This window comes from Heptranchias perlo, chromosome 16 (assembly GCF_035084215.1).
Source record: "Heptranchias perlo isolate sHepPer1 chromosome 16, sHepPer1.hap1, whole genome shotgun sequence".
Classification (NCBI taxonomy): Eukaryota; Metazoa; Chordata; class Chondrichthyes; order Hexanchiformes; family Hexanchidae; genus Heptranchias; species Heptranchias perlo.
The window spans coordinates 57,505,429-57,526,264 of NC_090340.1; the positions used below are offsets into that span (position 1 = coordinate 57,505,429).

The 20,836-nt window shown below is 39.9% G+C and overlaps 1 protein-coding gene across 1 annotated transcript; it reads right to left on the minus strand.

The window, feature by feature from the left end:
• Positions 1-413: 413 nt before the first annotated feature.
• Positions 414-20,600, minus strand: nudt7 (nudix (nucleoside diphosphate linked moiety X)-type motif 7). The gene is made up of 4 exons (XM_067998158.1): positions 20,472-20,600; positions 12,405-12,558; positions 2,948-3,106; positions 414-1,185 (listed from the first exon to the last, which is right to left on the minus strand). Exons 1-4 carry the CDS (start codon positions 20,492-20,494, stop codon positions 832-834), a joined length of 690 nt encoding a protein of 229 aa, XP_067854259.1. The 5' UTR covers positions 20,495-20,600; the 3' UTR covers positions 414-831.
• Between the last annotated feature and the right edge of the window lie 236 nt (positions 20,601-20,836).

Consider the following 20,836-nt stretch of genomic DNA (forward strand, 5'->3'; position numbering starts at 1 on the left):
CGTTGCAGGAATCCCTCCTATTTGACCCTGAGATAAGCTTCCAACCACATGTCCACTTCATCACCAAGACCGCCTACTTTCACTTTTGTGCAACCTACCCTCCGAGATCTCTGCACTCCTCCACTTCTGGCCTCTTGCGCATCCCCGATTTTAATCGCTCCACCATTGGCGGCCATGCCTTCAGCTGCCTAGGCCCTAAGCTCTGGAATTCCCTCCCAAAACCTCTCTACCTCTCTCTCCTCCTTTATTACGCTCCTTAACACCTACCTCTTTCACCTGTCCTAATATCTCATGTGGTTCGGTGTCAAATTTTGTTTGATAATACTCCTGTGAAGCGCCTTGGGACTTTTTACTACGTTCAAGAAGCTACATAAACGCAAGTTGTTGTGGTTGATAGCCTGTTCAAGCATATATTAATAAGTAAAATAATTTATTATTTTTCTGTATAAGTGTTAATTCATTACATAACATATACTTATTTGTTTACGTGACATATATTTAGCTGGGGCTTCACATCAATCCACAGCGTGAGATCATAACATAACTGATCACACTACACTGTGGTAGTGCCTCGAAAGGCTCAATTTAACTAGCCACTGGCTTATAGCAAGGCACTGGCACAGAAAATGACAAATTAAAAATTAAAAATGTAGAAATTGAGAATACTGTACATAAATTAATTGTTGAATTAAACAATTAAAATGGCTAGTAATAAGCCAACTTACAGCAGGATCAGAAGGCATATAAGTTTCAGACCTCACTAAAGTATTAGTGTTTAACCACTGCCCGTTTAAAAACAGAAAGAGGCAACGTATCAATGTGTTTGTAAGCTCATAGCTTACTAGTGGCATATTTTGCCAAAAGATACTTATCCATACTTGCAATGGGGTCATCTACGTCAAAATCGACCTTAAACAAAGGCCTCTGGCCTAGAGCTAAATAGGCCACAATGATACTAAGTTGGGCAGTGAGCCCCCAGATTGTGAATGATTTGTGCAACTGCCGGTCTTTAAACGTGAAGAAGTGCAGCAACATTCCCGTATCGTAAGGAGTTGAAGAGTGCTCTTCCGACTTTAAGAAGTGGTGCAGCGGAAGGATAAACACGTCGCTCACTTCATCAGCGTTGGGCTGTGGCTGGAATGCATCTGCTATAAATGCCACCACCGGTGTCACCAGAATGTCATCCTGTGGGGGGGGGGGGGGGGGAATGCAAGGCAAATATTAGGATAAAGAATAAGGGCAGAATAAGTCAATGTACCGGATGCAACAAAAACATACTGACTTTCTGCTGAGCTTTTTGTTTTACGCATGTTACAGATCTCACTGTACATCTTCCACTCATCTTCTGAGTGGGAGATGTACAGTGACATCTGTAACATGCGTAAAATATTTGATACCCGTCCCTAGGAGGCATATGCCCACTGCACAAAACTACAGCTAATTTGGGGACTGGGTTCTTCGCCTCACTCAGAGAGGCCACAGGGTGGGAAATGGAAAAATGTCACACTGGTGTCACTTGTTTGTCAGAGGTTGGAGCTGATGGTCTGGTGGAGCAAAGTACAGGGAGTTTTACTCTGCATTCGGCTGTGCTACAGCTGATCTGCAAGGGCTGAATGCTGACACCGACACGTCCAAAACTGAAAAGTGTTCCAATCTTTAGCGTAAATATCTCCATCTTGAAGAACACGAAACTTCACAAAAAAAAAGGAAAACGTCGCCAATCGTTACAAATCGTTTCCATAAGGTCAGTGCACCGGGCATCATAGTGTGGTACAGCACAGGAGGCGGCCATTCTATTACACTTGAACAGATAGAATCTCCTTTGTTGACTGACTCAGTGCCACTTTAAAAGTCACTGTAAAGATTTTTGATACATCAACACGCGCCATGTATGCGCCAAAAAGCGGGAACAGGATAGTGAGTTAGACGATCAGCCATGATCATTTTGAATGGCGGAGCAGGCCTGAAGGGCCAAATGGCCTACTCTTGCTCTTATCTTCTATGTTTCTATGTATATAAACCATTGCACATGCCTCATGTTTATGATGTTAAAGGGGAGCTTTAGTACGAAGCTAATAGCAAGGAATTATATCAGTTTAGCGCAGTTTGACTTTATTGATTTCCAGATAAATGTATTTATCTCTCCAAACAAAACCCTAAGTATATCCATTTTGATCCATTGGATTAAAAATCAATCTCCTTATTTTAAGAAATCAATTCTTCGTAATTAGTACCACAAACTTCTAAAAGAGCCGCCCCACGTTTCTATCATCGCTGTCACCAAGGGCACTTTACTTATTATTATTATTCTGGCAGGTGTTCTCCAATAGCCAACTGAAGTACTAAAGCAAGCACTGACTTCATAGAATCATACAACACAGATGGAGGCCATGTGGCCCATTGTGTCTGTGGCTCTTTGAAAGGGTTATCCAATTAGTCCTACTCCCCTGCTCTTTCCCCATAACCCTGAAAACTTTTCCATTTCAAGTATTTATCCTATTCCCTTTTGAAAGATGCCATTGAATCTGTTTCCACCACCTTTGCAGGCAGTGCCTTGCAGACTTAGTGAACCACAATACATCAGTTTGCTGTGCCAGCTTTGTAGAGACCGCTTTCTACCCCCTCCCCCCACTCCGCCCCTATCTCTTTTAGGACCCACTACAATTGGCCACTACAATTGGCACACTTGCCCTGGCCACAAGGAGACTGAGTAACAACAGTGGGAGCGACTGGCTTGCCCATCCAGCTTTTTCCTCCTTCCCTGCAGGGGAAATGCCTGGCCTCCAGAGTGGGAACTGGGGAAACGGCAGTCACAAAGCCCGTGCCCTACCAACTCCGTGGAACATCGTGGTGCACACACATTAATGTGCCTTTCCCAAAAAGCTGGTTTAGACATCTGATAGCCTTGCGCTAATAGTTCACTGGAGAAATAACTGCAGTCATTTACCTTGTTGATTATAGGGACCAGTTTGCAGATAACTTCCACCTGATCTGGAGGAAGACCAATTTCTTCTTGTGCTTCACGGAGAGCTGTATCTATGTCACTTCTGTCCCTCGAATCCTGTTTCCCACCAGGAAAGCAAACCTCTCCACGGCTGCTGTGCAACTTTAACACCAAAGTCAGTTAGAGAGGAATGTTACTGAGCGAAACCGAATTATTAGGATTTCTTTGTACAGTATAAAGAAATCTTATTACAGTCTATTCACCTACATGATAAGAGTTTCGCATAACAGCTAGCATCTACATTGGTTTCGTTCTCTCCTTGCGTCATACACATTGTCAGGCATGCAGTTTCTTTCTCTCCTTAGGTGACTGGCTCATGCTGGGGAACAGTGCCAAGAGCTCCCTCCAGTACTTCGGCTGAGAGGCCATTCTTTATGTCTGAACTGTGAGGGGGCAACACAGCTGAACCCACTTCAGTCCTCGACCAGTGCTCACACAAGAGGGTCACAGCAGGGGTCACTGCACAGAACCCTGGATGGGGAAACCCTGATTGATTTCCCCTTCCCCCCAGCCACTGAGGCGAAATGTAGCAACCCAACAGCCATCCCATTCAGGTCTGGCAGCTCAGCGCAGCCAAGGAATCAAGCATGGAACCTTTCTGGTTAGTGTGGCTTCATTTCATAGTGGGCAGCAAATATACTATCTGTTAGCAGTTGCAGAAGTAGGAGCATTAGGAACAGCAGTCAACCATTCAGCCCCTCGAGCCTGCTCTGCCATTCATGGCTGATCTGCACCTCAACTCCATTTACCCACCTTTGACCCATATCCCTTGATACCCTTACCTAAAAAAAACTATCAATCTCAGTCTTGAAAGCTCCAATTGACCCAGCATCCACAGTCTTTTGGGGGACAGAGTTCTAGATTTCTACTACCCTTTGTGTGAAAAAGTGATTTCGCCCCTGAATGGCCTGGCTCTATTATTAAGATTATATCCTCTTGTTCTTGATTCTCCCACCAGAGGAAATAGTTTCTCCGTGTCTACCCTGTCAAATCCTTTTAAATTTTAAACACAAAATGATGTCAGATGGCTGTTAATCATAGAATCTTACAGCACAGAAGGAGGCCATTCACCCCGTCATGCCTGTGCCGGCTGTTTGAAAGAGCTGTCTAATTTAATCCCACACCCCAGCTTTTTCCCTATAACCCTTCAAATTGGTCCTCTTCAAGTACATGTCCAATTGCCTTTTGAAAGTTCCTATGGAATCTGCTTTCACCACTCTTTCACGTAGTGAATTCTGGATCTTAACAACCCTCTGTGTGAAATTTTTTTTCCTCATTTCACCTCTAGTTCTTTTGACAATTATTTTAAATCTATGACCTCTGGTTACTGACCCACTTGCCAGTGGAAACAGTTTCTCCCTACATGCTCTATCAAAACCCCTCATAATTTTGAATACCTCTACTAAATCTCCCCTTAACCTTCTCTGCTCTAAGGAGAACAATCTCAGCTTCTCCAATCTCTCCACATAACTGAAGTCCCTCATCCCTGGTATCATCCTGGTAAACCTCCTCTGTACCCTCTCCAAAACCTTGACATCCTTCCTAAAGTGTGGTGCCCAGAATTGTTCACAATACTCTGGCTGAGGCCTAACCAGTGATTGGTAAAGGTTTAGCACGACTTCCTTGTTTTTGTATTCAATGCTCCTATTTACGAAGCCAAGTATCCCACATGCTTTCTTAACCATCTTATCAACTTGCCCTGCCACCTTCAAAAGATTTGTGAATATGTACCTCCAAGTCCCTCTGCTCTTGCAACCCCCCTCAAAACAGTACCATTTAGATTATATTGCCTCTCCATGTTGTTCCTCCCAAAGTGCATCACTTCACACTTGTCCGCATTAAATTGCATCTGCCCAGTTCAGCAGTCTGCCTATGTCCTCCTGAAATCTGCTACTATCCTGCTCATTATGTACTACGTTGCCAAGTTTTGTATCATCTGTAAACTTCGAAACCCAAGTCCAGGTCATTTATATATAACAAGAAAATCATCTGAGGGTCAGGGCTGCCAATGGCACTTGGAATTGTAAACCTTTATTGTAGTTTCTTCTGTTTGTTATTTATATCTAAATTGTGAATGTGTGTATCAAGACTACAAATATCAAACAGAGGAAATTTACCCTCTATATTTGTTTTATTATTTTGTTACACAAATTTCAAGTACTGGTGACTTGAGAGCAATGCAATACAATTCATTACATTTTACAAAGGGGCCATGCAGTCAAATTCAGAAGAGAGGTGAACAGACAATTCAGATTTAACTACTGTACACAGAGGGCAATTAAAATATGGAACAGACGCCCCAAGGAGGTAGTGGTGTTGGCAAAATTCAAAAGTGAACTGGATAGATATTTGGCAGACAAAAGGAGTGAGGGGTATGAGAGATGTAGTGTATGGTATTTCTCAGGCCCTCTCGACACCATCCAGAGGGACTGTAATGGTGTCCTCCAGTCCTGTACATTATATATTCCCATCTGTCAAGGAACAAATAATTTACAGGCTCAAAGGTTACATCTTTCTGGAGTCTCTTTTCTAGTATTCCATTGCTATTTGTCGGCAATTCTGTAGCGAGGAAAATCTTACCGGTGTCATCTATTAATTTTCTGAACCTTCTGTAGCTGAAGCAACTTATCCAGTGTGTGTTTGTGACTGGTTATATGTTTCGGTGAGAGGCTTCAGCACTTCCCACTGGCAACACTGCTATGGGGTACTTACAGAGAGTAATTACATAAGAACTGCATGTGAGCAATTGCTCCGAAGTTATATTTGTGATATTACCATTCTGGCTATAGAACTTCCATGATGTTACGTCGCTGGTTTACTGGGGGGGGGGGGCGGTGTGTGTGTGTGTGGGTCAACGGTACGCTGTACATATCAGGCAGTTTCTGAGGTTTTTTTTCAGATTTGCAGCATGTACATTTTTCTTTTTGAAGGGTCATTTGAAACCTCAAATGCGTGTTGTTCTTGTAACGCTGGAAATCTGAAATAAAATATTTTCCTGCGGTAGGCAGCAATAAAACCACAGTAATCGAGTCAAGCAGCACACACTGGTGCTTCAGCTCACAATCAATCATATGAGCTTGCTACCCTTCTCTACCATGAAACCACCAACATCAGCAGAAAGAAGCTGTCCCAAACGAACCCCTCTTGTCTGCACGAAATACAATATATGTTTCAAGGACATAATACACATCATGGTTCAGACATCATCTGAACCTCTCAAAGTGTTACTGCCTTTAAAAGACTCCAATCTATGGCTACGCAGTTCACAGCATACTGATTAATATTTCCCAGTAACAGGGGTGGATTCTCACTCAATATACTCGCAGCCTTTTGTTTTTATCAGAATTATGAAACCTACAACATGCAATCATCTTATCACATGTCCTCTAGGTTTCCTAATTATGATATACTGTCTCTGAGTATATTGAGTGACAATCACACATCTTTACCCACTATTTGAATCCACCAAGACATCTGCTGCAGACAAAAATAAGGGGCCAAAATGGAACAAAGCCTCTGCCACATGCGGCACACAATATATCCGTTGGGAGTGATTTCTGTAATCTCATTTCAGAGTTCAGATAATGATTATAACCAGAGCCATCCAAATCCCCTTAATGGGATTACTTACCAACTTGCATCAACTCCCGAGTACCCCATCTTCTCTATGTTATTCCTATTTCTCACATCTATAATATTCTGACACATGCGTTTTTTAAACATTTCTCAGCCGGGTCATTTTGGAGATTAAAATCATGCCGCAGTTTCGCCAGGGAAATTCTTAAAACAACATTCTATTTATAAACATTCAAGGATGCTGCCTTTAATACACTACAGCTGACATGCTAAAAGATGACTAAAGAATAATAAAGAGGGGGAAAATAAATTATGAGAGTAAACCAGCAAGAAATATAAAAACTGACAGTAAAAGCTTCTACAAGTATATAAAAAGGAAGAGGGTAGCTAAAGTAAACACTGGTCCCTTAGAGGATGAGACTGGGGAAATAATAATGGAAAACAAGGAAATGGCAAAGGAATTGAACAGATATTTTGTATCTGTCTTCACAGTAGAAGACACTAATAACATACCAATAATAGTAGAAAATCAAGGGGCAAAGGGGAGGGAGGAACTAAAAATAATCACTATCACGAGAGAAAAAGTACTAGATAAACTAATGGGTCTAAAGGCTGACAAGTCCCCTGGACCTGATGGCTTGCATCCAAGGGTCTTAAAGAAAGTGGCTACAGAGATAGTGGATGCATTGGTTGTAATCTTCCAGAATTCACTAGATTCTGGAAAGGTCCCTGCGGATTGGAAAACCGCAAACGTAACACCCCTAGTCAAGAAGGAAGTGAGACAGAAAACAGGTAACTATAGACCAGTTAGCCTAACATCTGTCATTGGGAATCCATTATTAAGAAAGCAATAGCAAGACATTTGGAGATTCATAATACAATTAAGGAGAGTCAACATGGTTTTATGAAGGGAAAATCGTGTCTGACAAATTTATTAGAGTTCTTTGAGGAAGTAACGGGCAGGGCGGAAAAGGGGAACCAATGGATGCAGTATATTTGGATTTCCAAAAGGCATTCGATAAGGAGCCACATAAAAGATTATTGCACAAGAGCTCATGGTATTGGGGGTAATATACTGGCATAGATAGAGGATTGGCTAACTACAGAAAACAAAGAGTCGGATAAAAGGGTCATTTTCAAAATGGCAATCTGTAGCTAGTGGGGTGCCGCATGGATCAGTGCTGGGGCCTCAACTATTTACAATCTATATCAATGACGTGGATGAAGGAACAGAGTGTCTTGTGGCCAAATTTGCTGATGATACAAAGATAGGTGGAAAAGCAAGTTGCGAGGAGGACACAAAGTGTCTGCAAAGGGATATTGACACCTTAAGCGAATGGGCGAAAATTCAGCAGATGGAATATAATGTGGGAAAATGTGAAGTCACCCACTTTGGGAGGAAAAATAAAAAAGCAAAATTTTATTTGAATGGAGAAATACTACAAAATGCTATGGTACAGAGGGATCTGGGTGTCCTCGTACATGAAACACAAAAAGTCAACATACAGGTGCAGCAGGTAATCCGGAAGGCAAACGGAATAATGGCCTTTATTTCTAAGGGGATGGAGTATAAAAACAGGGAAGACGTGCTACAACTGTACAGGGTGCTGGTGAGACCACACCTGGAGTACTGCGTACAGTTCTGGTGCCCTTATTTAAGGAAGGACATACTTGCATTGGAGGCAGTTCAGAAAATTTTCACTAGGTTGATTCCGGGTATGGAGGGTTGTCTTATGAGGAAAGATTGAACAGGTTGGGTCTATACTTATTGGAGTTTAGAAGAATGAGAGGAGATCTTATTGAAACATACAAGATTCTGAGGGGACTCGATAGGGTAGATGCTGAGAGGATGTTACCCTTCATGGGGGAATCTAAAACTAGGGGACATAGTCTCAGAATAAGGGGTCACCCATTTAAGATGGAAATGAGGAGGAACTTCTTCTCCCAGAGGGTCGTGAATCTTTGGAATTCTTTACCCCAAAAAGCTGTGGAGGCTGAGTCATTGAATACATTCAAGGCTGAGTTAGACAAATTGTTGATCAGCAAGGGAGTCAAAGGATATGGGGAAAGGGCAGGAAAGTGGAGTTGAGGTAAAAAATCAGATCAGCCATGATCTCATTAAATGGCGGAGCAGGCTCGAGGGGCCAAATGGCCTAGTCCTGCTCCTATCCCTTATGGCTCTTACGGTCTCTAATGCTATGTTATTCTTATATATAAACAACAGTTAATTAAATACAGCTTGCAGATTAAGATAATACCTATCTGAATTTTGCCATTCATTTTTTTTCTGATACTAGTTTTAGGATATCATGGAATACCACCTCTTTTGCCACCTCAATCTAATTTGCATGGCAATAACTCTACTAATTAGGGTAGGATCGGGTCGGACTGTTAGTTAATGATCATTAGGACTGGACAGTAAGTCAGGAGCGAGATTAGAAAACATTTCTACACACAAAGGGTGGTAGAAGTTTGGAACTCTCTTCCGCAAACGGCAATTGATACTAGCTCAATTGCTAAATTTAAATCTGAGATAGATAGCTTTTTGGCAACCAAAGGGGGTATTAAGGGATATGGGCCAAAGGCAGGTATATGGAGTTAGATCACAGATCAGCCATGATCTTATCAAATGGCGGAGCAGGCACGAGGGGCTGAATGGCCTACTCCTGTTCCTATATTCCTAGTATTACCATAACTTCAGTAGGTGATTATTATTATGCTGATCGGTTAATATTGGGGTGAATGCATTCAGTGCGAAGGCCTTTGAACTCGCACTGCAAGTGGCACTGCCTTGGCTCAGTGGTAGCACTCTTGCCTGACTCGGATGGTTGTGGGTTCAAGCCCCACTCCCAAGACTTAAGCACATAATCTAGCCTGACACTTCAGTGCAGTACTGAAGGATTGCTGCAATGCCGGAGGTGCCTTCTTTCAGGTAAGTGTTGAACTGAGGCTCTGTCTGCCCTCTCCAGAGAACGTAAAAGATCCCTTGGCACTATCGAAGAAGAGGAGGGGAGTTCTCCCGATGTCCTGGCCAACATTTATCCCTCAACCAACATCACTAAAATGCATTTATCTCATTGCTGTTTGTGGGACCTTGCTGTGTGCAAGTTGGCTGCCACTTTTCCTACATTGCAACAGGCTTCAAAAGTACTTAATTGGCTGTGAAGTGCTTCAGGACATCCTGAGGTCGTGAAAGGTGTTACATAAATGCAAGTTCTTTCTTCTTTCTTTTCATTCAATTATAAGAAGTTGGCAGAAACATATATCATTATTTTTTTAATAAAGTAACTAGTTCCACGCTGGTATTTTGTAAAGGAGAAGGTAACTCCAAAGTTAAGCCCTGTGAATGTTAAGCATTTAATCCAAACGCTTCCCAGGTAAGTAGCTAGGTTTATATCCACTAAATTTGAAAATATTCCCATTCCCAAACACCCTCCGTACAGCAATCTATGTCCTCCCATTTGCCCAGTGAAACAGCAAGCAGATATGTTCTAATGACAGCCCCGGAGAACCCCATGGATTGTGTCTGCTTTCAATCATTGATATAATTCTGTGATTTCTGCCCGATCAGGAACTGGTCCTTGATTTTTCTTACGTCTCCACCAGTTTTTTTCCTTAACAAAACTCAGATAAACTGTGAAGTGGACATACTCCAAATTCGTTTGGCATCACCAAAGGGCAGCCACTTCACTTTTTGAGTGAGCAAATGGGCAAACATTGATGCCTCCACATGCCAACCTGTTAGCTAACAAAAGCTGACCAACAGCTTCTAGCAAGCTGACAGTCTCAAAAAGTCTCAAAACCAGCTCTGAATTTATTACTGCACTCTCATTGCAGCCTGCAGTTATGCTGAAAGTGCAGTGGGAAATGGTTTGTCATAATTTAAGTTGCCAGGATATCCAGCAATCCGTCAATTGTATAGTGGGACATTGTGGCACAAATTGTGAGCTATTGTGGATATGTAACAGCACTCTCAGTTGCTAACTTTGATTGTTAAATTGTCTTAAATCTGTTTACATGATTGTCACAGTAATAAGGAAGCATGCATTTCTTTTTATTCATTCTCCAGATGTTGGTGTTGCTGGTATGGCCGGTATTTATTATCCGCTCCTAGTTGTCCTCAGACGGTGGTGGTGGGCCTTCTTCTTGAGCCACTGGTAGCAGTTTGATTCAACTGAGTGGCTTGCTCGGCCACTGCAGAGGGCATTTAAGAGTCAACTGTCAATTGTATCCATATGATTTATATCAGTTAGTGTTAACTGCATTCAGGTGGTACGCATCAATTGGGAACTCTCTTGTATCCATTTATATAAGAGCTTATTTAGGGTGTGTACTGTGGATCTCTGTGAATAAAATCTTGGAAGCAACTGAAGACCAGGCTCTCATATTCTATCCTTCACTACCTGACTATACAATTTATTACATCAACCACGTTGGTATGGCACTGGAGTCACATGTGGGCCAGATTGAGTAAGGACAGCGAGTTTTCTTCCCGAAAGTTGGGTGAACCGGTTGGGTTTTTCCGACAAGCTTTATGGTCACTTTTACTGACACCAGCTTTTTATTTCCAACTTTCATTTTTTTTTAAACTGAGTTCAATTTCTCAAACTGTCATGGTGGGATTTTAACTTGTGTTCTCTGGATTATTAGTCCAGTAACATAATCATTGCACTACCGTGCAAGTTTACTGAGACAATCTTCTACCTCCTCACCACCCCATATCTCGTTACATGCTCTTCTCCCTCCTATCCGGTTGGCGCTGGCTCTCTTCTCCCTCAGTTTTCATTAGTCCTATATCCCTACTCCCACCCCCAGTTCATGCTGGTGCAATTGTCCCTCTGCACCCTCTCCGCACCCCCCCCATCAAACAGGCACTCTCCTCCCCTCTCAGCGCTACTTCCAGCTCTTACCGTCTGCAGCTGCTCCAGGGGACTGAATGACATTCTATGCTGGAACTTCCAACCTCGCTGAACTACTGAGAGAATTTCCACCCACAGTGTGTTGCTGCGTTCAATTTCCTGAAGCAGCAACAGAAGCTCGGAGCAGCACTAAGTTGGCAGAATGGCGCTGAGCGGGGAGATGGGAACAGTGCTGATTTTTGTCTGTGAACTCGGACAGGCAGACACCAACCTACGCACGCCGGCTGTCCACATAAGACATGAGTGATTGGCATGTATGTCGAAGCTCTGTATAAATGGGAATATTTTCAAAATTAAATGATATAAGTAGCTAACTGGATCACATCTAAGGGTAAGTGCTTACCATTCATAGTGCTCGGCCATGAAGTGATCTACTTCCTTTGAGGCACCAATTCCCCATGACCTTAAAGGATAGTCTGTCCTAGTATATGAATGATGTGGAGATGCCGGTGATGGACTGGGGTTGACAAATGTAAGGAATCTTACAACACCACGTTATAGTCCAACAGTTTTATTTGAAAATCACAAGCTTTCGGAGGCTTTCTCCTTCGTCAGGTGACGAAGGAGAAAGCCTCTGAAAGCTTGTGATTTTCAAATAAAACTGTTGGTCTATAACGTGGTGTTGTAAGATTCCTTATACTAGTATATGAAGTTAATTATACATTTTAAAATTAATTTTAAACAAACAAAATCAAATTACAAATAAAATATAATTTGATGAGCAGGGAGCCTTTCAGGAACTTGAAGGCCTGCTGCCCAACAACTTTCCATCCATTAAAACTGACGTAAACACTGAGGGCAGCACGCCTGCGAATCCTTGATCTGGCCGACAGGTAGGCGAAGCTCCCCACCATCATATAAACTCAGAAGATCATCCCTATACTCTCCATTTACCCATACAGTACCTTCATGGATCTGACTGTGAGCAGTACGTGCAGCTCCTCATTTTTTACCAACAGAGGCACAAGCACTGACGCTTTGGGAAGGGTCAAGTCTGAGTATTTACTTCCTATATCATACGCCTTCAGCACATGCTTGACCTGCTCTTTAATTGACGCTCTAATGGGAAACAAAAAGAAATGTCACACGGCTTGAGTTTTAAGTCTTGCAACGGTTTTCTGTTGCAACTGGCTGCAAATATCACAATTTGCCACAGAGTAAGGCCATGGCACCTCAAAGTGGGCAATCAATTAATAAAAATTAAGCTATCTCCTTCCTGGTTCCAAAGACAGATTTGTTTTAATTCAAGGACATAATCACAACACAGGAAGGGAAATAGGAAGGCGCAGGGTGAAATCTGCCGTCGATTACTGACAAAACTTGTTCAGAGATTTCGGGTATGGAATTCAGCCAAAGCTAGCACAGAAATTCACAAATATAAACTGGACAACTAAGAATCTTAAGGATGTGAAACAAATATGTCCAGCTTGTCAGAAAATAGTGTGAAGGAAGTATTTTCGTGGCTGTAATATCAACTTGGGGCTGGGGCGTTGAGCTAATTGGTACAAACTGCAAACACTTTGCTTTAATAATTTACTATCAAATAAACTCCTCAGCTAATTACAGCCTTGCAATCACCCCAGTGGTTTCTGGTATTCTAGATGTACAATTAGAGAGACAGCATTTCTGCAGCTTTAGTATTCTTTGCAATCTTGTTATGCCTTTTTCCTGCAAAAATGTTGATAATAGTTTTCAAAGGTTTAAACTGTACTAATTAAATATTGGGAGTGCACTTTAGAAAGAGCATCTCCTAGTATATGAATTGCAAATAATCTCTTCGTACACCTGGAGCAATGACCCTTCGATCATTGGTCTTCTTGACTGATTATCACTATACATCAAGGACATGTTGCAGTGTTGGCACAAAAACAGATTGCACAGAAACTGAAACAGTATACATTATAAACAAGAAGATACCAGGGAGTGCTCTCAATCAAAGGGAGGTTTATACCACATTGGTAATGCAGTGCTCCTGTTACAGGCAGCCCCTGACTCCATAAACAAGGTGGTGCTAGTGCCTTTGGCCTCACACTGCTGGGGGCATGGATCCACCAATGGCAAAGATAGATAACCACCTCTGCCAGCACAAGCTGCCATTTTCCATGGATGAGGTTTTTGCATTGGTGCCTTGTATATACCTTCCTCCGAAATTGGGGACACTCTCCTACCGGAAGGTGTCAGCCGTGGCTCAGTTGGTAGCACTCCCGCTTGTGAGTCAGAAGGTTGTGGGTTCAAGTCCCACTCCAGAGACTTGCGCACATAATCCAGGCTGACACTCCAGTGCAGTACTGAGTGAATGCTGCACTGACAGAGGTGCCGTCTTTCGGATGAGACTTTAAACCTGCCCTCGCAGGTGGAGGTAAAAGATCCCATGGCACTGTTTGAAGAAGAGCAGGAGAGTTATCTCCAGTGTCCTGGCCAACATTTATCCCTCACACAACACCCAAAATAGATCTGGTCATTATCTCATTGTACTGTTTATGGGACCTTGCGGTGCGCAAATTGGCTGCCGCGTTTCCTACAACCGTAACTACACTTTAAAAAGTACTTAATTGGCTGTGAAGCGCTTTGGGACAATTGTGAAAGACACTGTATTATTGCAAGGTTCTTTCTTTAACTAGAAACTTAATGGCAGGATACCAACTTTTCAACTGTTCAGGTGCAATTATTTTCAGGAAACTGTGAAATCTGCCTTGCAATATAAATGCGGTAGATTCCAGAACAATGACAGCCTCAAATTGAAGAACCACTTCACAATTATAATCTTCCTAAGTTTTGCTTTTGAGCTCTAAATCATTATCTGGACCCCTGTGATTAGATTGGAATCTTGTAATCACTCTGTTATCCATTATTATTCCACAAAGATGGGTGATTGGGACTTGGTGCAAGTTAGGATACAGGCAGCAGAGTTTTGGATGAGCTCAAGTTTATGGAGGGTGGAAGATAGGCAGACGACCAGGAGAGCATTGGAATAGTCGAAACTGGATGAGGGTTTTAGCAGCAGATGAACGGAGACGGATGATGATACAGAGGTGGAAGTAGGTGGTCTTTGCGAAGGGAGAGGATATTGGGTTGGAATTTCAGCTCAGGGTCAAATTGGACGCCGAGGTTGTGAACAGTCTGGATCAGCCTGCGATAGTGGTCGGGGGGGGGGGGGGGGGGGGGCTGCAATCAAGGGCGAGGGAACAGTGTACGTGGCAGGGATTGAAGTCAATTAGCAATTAGGACATTGGATGCGTCCTGTTTTTACACGTTGCCTTTCTCTTGCATCCAGCACATACATTGTCCTTTCTCCACCCCCCTCTCTGCAGTCTTCTTTTTGAATCCTGCACGTACAGATGCTGTCTCTCCTCTGATGGTGATTAAGATTCCCCAGCAAAAATGTGTTTGGCCAGAACCCAGTGGAGAGCCCTCAGAATAATTCAACACTAATTGGGTAATATCTTTCAGACATGGCCTAGGGTCCAATGGTGTAGGAAATAAAAATGAAAAGCTAGTGAGACAGGAGCGGGTGCAATGCTGCTGCTGGGATTTCAGGAATGCTGGCAGTGAAATTTATGCATTACATCAACTTGAACTCTGAAAAACCCAGCAATACAATTATAGATTGTATGCTTCCAAATTTTATAGAATAGAATCATAGAAGGGTTACAGGGAGACCATTTGGCCCATCGAGTCTGTGCCGGCTCGCTGCAAGAGCAATCCAGCTAGTCCCACTTCTCCACCCTTTCCCCATAGCCCTGCAACTTTTTTCCCTTCAAGTACTTATCCAATTCCCTTTTAAAAGCCACGGTTGGGACTGTTGGGAAATGGAAATTTGAGCTGTACAACAGTAAACTGAAATACTGGTGATTACAGGTCTGTCAACGCAGAACAATGTCGGGTGATGAACTAACAGTATTGTACAAATATATTGTCACAACACTATATTGGTTTATGTGCACTTTTTTCATAGAATTTTGGTACCTAAATACCAAATATCCTAGGATCAACAATAGGGTGTCCAGAGATCAGCATTAACATACATTCAGTACACTTATATGCAATGGAGGGCTTAAAGGGTTAAATTACGAGGACAGGCTGCGTAGGTTTAGCTTTTATTCCCTTGAGTTTAGAAGATTGAGGGGTGATCTAATCAAGATCTTTGAAACGATAAAGGGATTCAATACAGAGATAGAGAAGCTATTTTCTCTGGTGGGGAATTAAAATTAGAGGATTTCAGGAGTGAAATCAGGAAGCTTTTTTTCACACAAAGGGGAGTGGAAATCTGTATTCTCTCCCCCAAAAGGCTGTGGATGCTGAATCAATTGAAACTTTCAAGACTGAGATTGATAGATTATTAGGTAAGGGATATCAAGGGATATGGAACAAAGGCGGGTAAATGGAGTTGAGGTACAGATCAGCCCTGATCTGATTGAATGAAAAAACTTGAGGGGCTGAATGGCCTACTCCTGGTACTAAATTCCCATAATGGATAGATACATTGCTGCATTTTTCACATTTGTATGTCTTACTGCAATCCATGTTAACACTCCAAATCCCCTTGTCTTTATGAGTTTTTAATGTATATCTAGTACGGGAAGGGAAAAGTGAGATATTCGACCGGGTCCCACTGCTGGCTCAGCAAGTTTATCCAATAATAGTCGGGCCATACAGACTAGGAGGTCCTATTTTTGATCCACGAGCTTTGCTGAATTTGCTCAGAGCGGGAGTAGGAGTGTTACAACTAGCCTCAGCATTCCTGGATTAAGAAGGGGCAAATTGGCCAGGTTTCCCACTCCAGACTGCTGTCCAATGACAATAACCCCTGTTAGAAATGTATGTGTGTGGATGTCAGGTGAGGACTGAAACAAATTTGGTTTTGGTGCCCCTACAAAAATAGGAGAAATCAAAACCAAAGTTAGCATTTCTTTAGCACTGTTCACTGCTCATGTAAAAAGATGCCAATTATCACTTATCTCCAAACTTCCCTTTCTCTCAAAAGTCCTGCAAAGTATCATTGCCATGAATTACAATCCCACCTCTTCCTATTATCTTCTTCATAGTTTCTATTGTCTCCAAGGCTTTTTATTTAAAACTGCAGTACTTGGTCAGCAAATCACGCTACACTTGCCCTACCCATCACTTTTCATAGAATCATACAGCACAGAAGGAGGCCATTCAGCCCACCGTGCCTGTGCCGGCTCTCTGGAAGAGCTATCCAATTAGTCCCACTCCCCAGCTCTTTCCCCATAGCCCTGCAAATTTTGCCTTTTCAAGTATATATCCAATTCTCTTTTGAAAGTTACTGCTGAAGCTGCTTCCGCCACCCTTTCAGGCAGTGCATTCCAGATCTTAGCAACTCACTACTTCAAAAAAAGATCACTTCATCTCCCATCTGGCTCTTGCTCGATTTCTGCAGGCTAGGACAACATGTGCTCGATGCAAAGCTAAAGAGTATACAGTTTCATTATCCACATAGGATGGTATGTGTATATCAGTAATACACATTAACTGTTCAGTGAGATCCCTCCTAGCAAGAAAACAGCTGATCTTCCACAGGGTTATGGAATTAAATTTTTAAAAATCACAGGCAGCATTACTTACATTGCCAGGAGCTCACTGGATTGATGCAGCTCCTACTCTACAGCACTGTTCTCCTCATTCAATCGGGACCTGCTCCAGGAATTCACAATACTGCAAGTCCCAACTGAAGGACAGCAAAAATCACACTCGTGCTAAATGCATCCTTAGTCAGACACGGTCCGCTCACTAGTTGCAACCCTAGAATTGGCACACTGCTCCAAAAAGCTGGACACATCTGCTTCAGAGCATCAGCAGAGCTCAATTTAAACCCTGCCCTGAAGCAAGAAAAAATACATATGTCCCTCTCTGTGATCAACATGCTCTGTTCTATGTGTTTGCAGTAATCGGTACCCCTCTATTCTCATTAAGAGAAAAAAGAATCATTCCCCGTGAAGCATCTTTCCCTTAGATCCTCCATTATAAAATATATCAATGGATACAGAGATTGAAAAACAAACCACTTGGCACTTGCCCACATCACCAGTAGTTTATTCTCCATGAACCACCAGTCTTGGGCAGGTATTTGATTTATACACAGAGATTCGTTTTTAACAAATAATATGTTAATTTTCTTTCATAATAATTTAGTCTGATTTTGCAATACATATAATTCAGTTACAGTAGCCTAAAATCAGTTAAAAATTGAACTTTTTCTTTTAAACAACAATGTTCAAAAACAGTCTTGTCTCGAAAGGTCCAGCTGTGTCACAAACCTCCAGAGCAAACATGTGCTGTATAAACATATATCTGTAATTTCAGATTCTTTTTTATACATATAATAAATATATAAATGGGGACATTTTTATTAGATTACACATATTCTTCTTAACTACATAATACATATATAAAGTTACCTGGCTATTAGTCACATTCTGCGAGCTTAATGTTGGGGTTTTCTTAAATATATATATATAAATAAAGGAATTAAATCATAGAAAGGTTACAGCATGGAAGGAGGCCGTTTAGCCCATCGAGTCCGTGCCGGCTCTATGCAAGAGCATCCAGCTAGTCCTACACGCCCTTGCTCGAAACACACAGGATGGTTGAAAGTGAGAAAAGACAGGTTAAAATTCTAATGTAGACCCATGGTTTTGGTATCATCATTTGTCTTTTCCCTTCTTCAGATCTTACTGGACCTGCTATGTACTTCCAGCATTTTCTGCTTCAACTGCAGATCTCCATTACTGGCAATCTCCCCCCCTCCATCTATTTAAATATTTATTTTATATAAATATGTGTAAATTTATGTTAAATGGATATTACATATTGAAATAGATAAATTTAAGTTAAATAGATATTATATATGTAAACATATGTGTAGATTTACATTAAATGATTATATATTTAAATGTGTAAATTTACATTAAAGGAATTACATTTACATATATTAAAAATGTAAATATATACATTTCCATTAAATTGGTTACATATAAATCTGTACATTTACATTAAATGATTATGTATTGAAGTGTGAATTTATATTAAATGGATATTTAAATATATAAATATGTAAATTTACATTTAAATTTATACTAAATGGTTAATATAAAATGAAATGTGTAAATTTGTATTAAATTGTTATATATCGATTTGTATGAATTAACATAAACATATATTGAAATGTGTGAATTAACATTAAACATATATATTGAAATGTGCACATTTATAAACGATGGGTTTTATATATTTAAACACGATGTGAATGTGTAGATTTACATTAAATGGATTATACTGAAATGTGTAAATTTACAAAGTGTAATTTTATATTAAATGGAATTTTAAATATATGTGTGAATTTTATATTAAATGGATATTTAAATATATAAATGTGAATTTTATATTAAATGGATTTTTAAATATATAAATGTGTTTATCCATTTAATATAAAGTTAACACATTTTTATATTTAAATATCCATTTAATATAAAGTTTTTAAATATATAAATTTGTGAACTTTATATTAAATAGGTATTTAAATATATAAATGTGTGAATTTTATATTAAATGGGTATTTAAATATATAAATGTGTTAACTTTATATTGAATGGATATTTAAATATATAAATGTGTGAATTTTATATTAAATGGATATTTAAATATTTAAATGTGTGAATTTTATATTAAATGGATATTTAAATATATAAATGTGTGAATTTTCTATTAAATGGATATTTAAATATATAAATGTGTAAATTTTATATTAAATGGATATTTAAATATATAAATGTGTAAGTTTTATATTGAATGGATATTTAAATATATAAATGTGTAAATTTTATATTAAATGGATATTTAAATATATAAATGTGTGAATTTTATATTAAATGGATATTTAAATATATAAATGTGTGAATTTTATATTAAATGGATATTTAAATATATAAATGTGTGAATTTTATATTAAATAGATATTTAAATATATAAATGTGTGAATTTTATTTTAAATATATAAATGTGTGAATTTTATATTAAATGGATATTTAAATATATAAATGTTAACTTTATATTAAATGGATATTTAAATATATAAATGTTAACTTTATATTAAATGGATATTTAAATATATAAATGTTAACTTTATATTAAATGGATATTTAAATATATAAATGTGTGAATTTTATATTAAATATATAAATGTGTGAATTTTATTTTAAATATATAAATGTGTGAATTTTATATTAAATATATAAATGTGTGAATTTTATTTTAAATATATAAATGTGTGAATTTTATATTAAATATATAAATGTGTGAATTTTATTTTAAATATATAAATGTGTGAATTTTATATTGAATATATAAATGTGTGAATTTTATATTAAATATATAAATGTGTGAATTTTATTTTAAATATATAAATGTGTGAATTTTATATTAAATATATAAATGTGTGAATTTTATTTTAAATATATAAATGTGTGAATTTTATATTAAATATATAAATGTGTGAATTTTATTTTAAATATATAAATGTGTGAATTTTATATTAAATATATAAATGTGTGAATTTTATATTAAATATATAAATGTGTGAATTTTATTTTAAATATATAAATGTGTGAATTTTATATTAAATATATAAATGTGTGAATTTTATTTTAAATATATAAATGTGTGAATTTTATTTTAAATATATAAATGTGTGAATTTTATATTGAATGGGTTTTCTGTGTTTAAGCACGATGTAAATGTGTGGATGTGGGTGATCGGCTGTGAGATGTTTACAGGGAGCGCCCTGTGCGGGCCCCTGCGTCCTCAGGGCCTCCCGCCTCCCGCCCCGGTACCTGGAGCTCATTGCTCGGGTTACCACCGCCCCCACCCCCCGGGGTGAACCCCCCCCCCCCAGACCCTTGGCCCCGGGCCCCGGGCCCCGGGCCCCACGCGGATTAAGGTAATGAGACAGAGACCTTGCCGGCGGAGACGCAGCCATCTCACCACGACCTTCAGAGGGACAAGCGACCGACTGGAGCAAGAGGAGACCCGCCGCCGAGAAATGGAGCGACTCCGCCCGTAGCGCCACCGTCCGTTCAGGCAGAGTACCGCCACCTGGAAATTATTGCAAACAATGTTCTCCCAACACCTAAAAAGTAACCAATACTTGCATTAATATGGCACCTCATCAGTTCTCACAAACATCTCGAAGCACTTCACATTTATTTTGATCTGCCGTGTAGATTATCTGTAGACAAGCAGGTCAGTCATTATTCTGATAATTATAAAGAAAAGACCTGCATTTATATAGCGCCTTTCACGACCTCCGGACCTCCCAAAA

What these genes read in the sequence shown, in the direction of transcription:
- nudt7 (XM_067998158.1), bottom strand. Translation starts at nt 20,494, where the DNA reads ATGGCTGCGTCTCCGCCGGCAAG. An exon ending in GCTGCGTCTCCGCCGGCAAG is followed by an intron (nt 12,559 to 20,471) that starts GTCTCTGTCTCA and finishes GTTTCCCATTAG; the next exon opens with AGCGTCAATTAAAGAGCAGG. An exon ending in TGGTCCCTATAATCAACAAG is followed by an intron (nt 1,186 to 2,947) that starts GTAAATGACTGC and finishes CCCCCCCCACAG; the next exon opens with GATGACATTCTGGTGACACC.